The sequence below is a fragment of the Nematolebias whitei genome, chromosome 3 (genome assembly GCF_014905685.2).
Source record: "Nematolebias whitei isolate Nwh7 chromosome 3, NemWhi1, whole genome shotgun sequence".
Classification (NCBI taxonomy): domain Eukaryota; kingdom Metazoa; phylum Chordata; class Actinopteri; order Cyprinodontiformes; family Rivulidae; genus Nematolebias; species Nematolebias whitei.
Window position 1 is genome coordinate 46768525 of NC_056500.1, and position 262 is coordinate 46768786.

Below are 262 nucleotides of genomic sequence, written 5' to 3' on the forward strand. Positions count from 1 at the left end.
GACTGGGATAGACCCTTACTCCTCCGCACACGCCACTGCCATGTAACCCTGAAGACCCCCCCCCCCACTCTTTTTAACTCACTTGAATACACACAATGCATGTAAATATGTTATGGACAGCGCGCGCCACGTTAGAGGCATGAACATGTTAAAGAACTCCGGACGCAGGAAAAAACTGAAACTTAAAAAAATAAAAAAACAAGAAGTTCCTGTCTGAGCAAACGGAGCCGGAGTTCAAGAGAAGTGTAAGAAATGTAAATGT

The 262-nt window shown here is 44.7% G+C and overlaps 1 protein-coding gene across 1 annotated transcript in view; it reads left to right on the top strand.

The window, feature by feature from the left end:
* The window catches only part of sox14 (SRY-box transcription factor 14), a 979-nt gene extending 918 nt beyond the window's left edge, over positions 1-61 (top strand). The window contains exon 2 of the mRNA XM_037675021.1: positions 43-61. Within this exon, the coding sequence (XP_037530949.1) occupies positions 43-46 (4 nt within the window). The 3' untranslated portion in view covers positions 47-61. The remainder of the gene's footprint in view (positions 1-42) is intronic.
* The last annotated feature ends 201 nt before the right edge of the window (positions 62-262 follow it).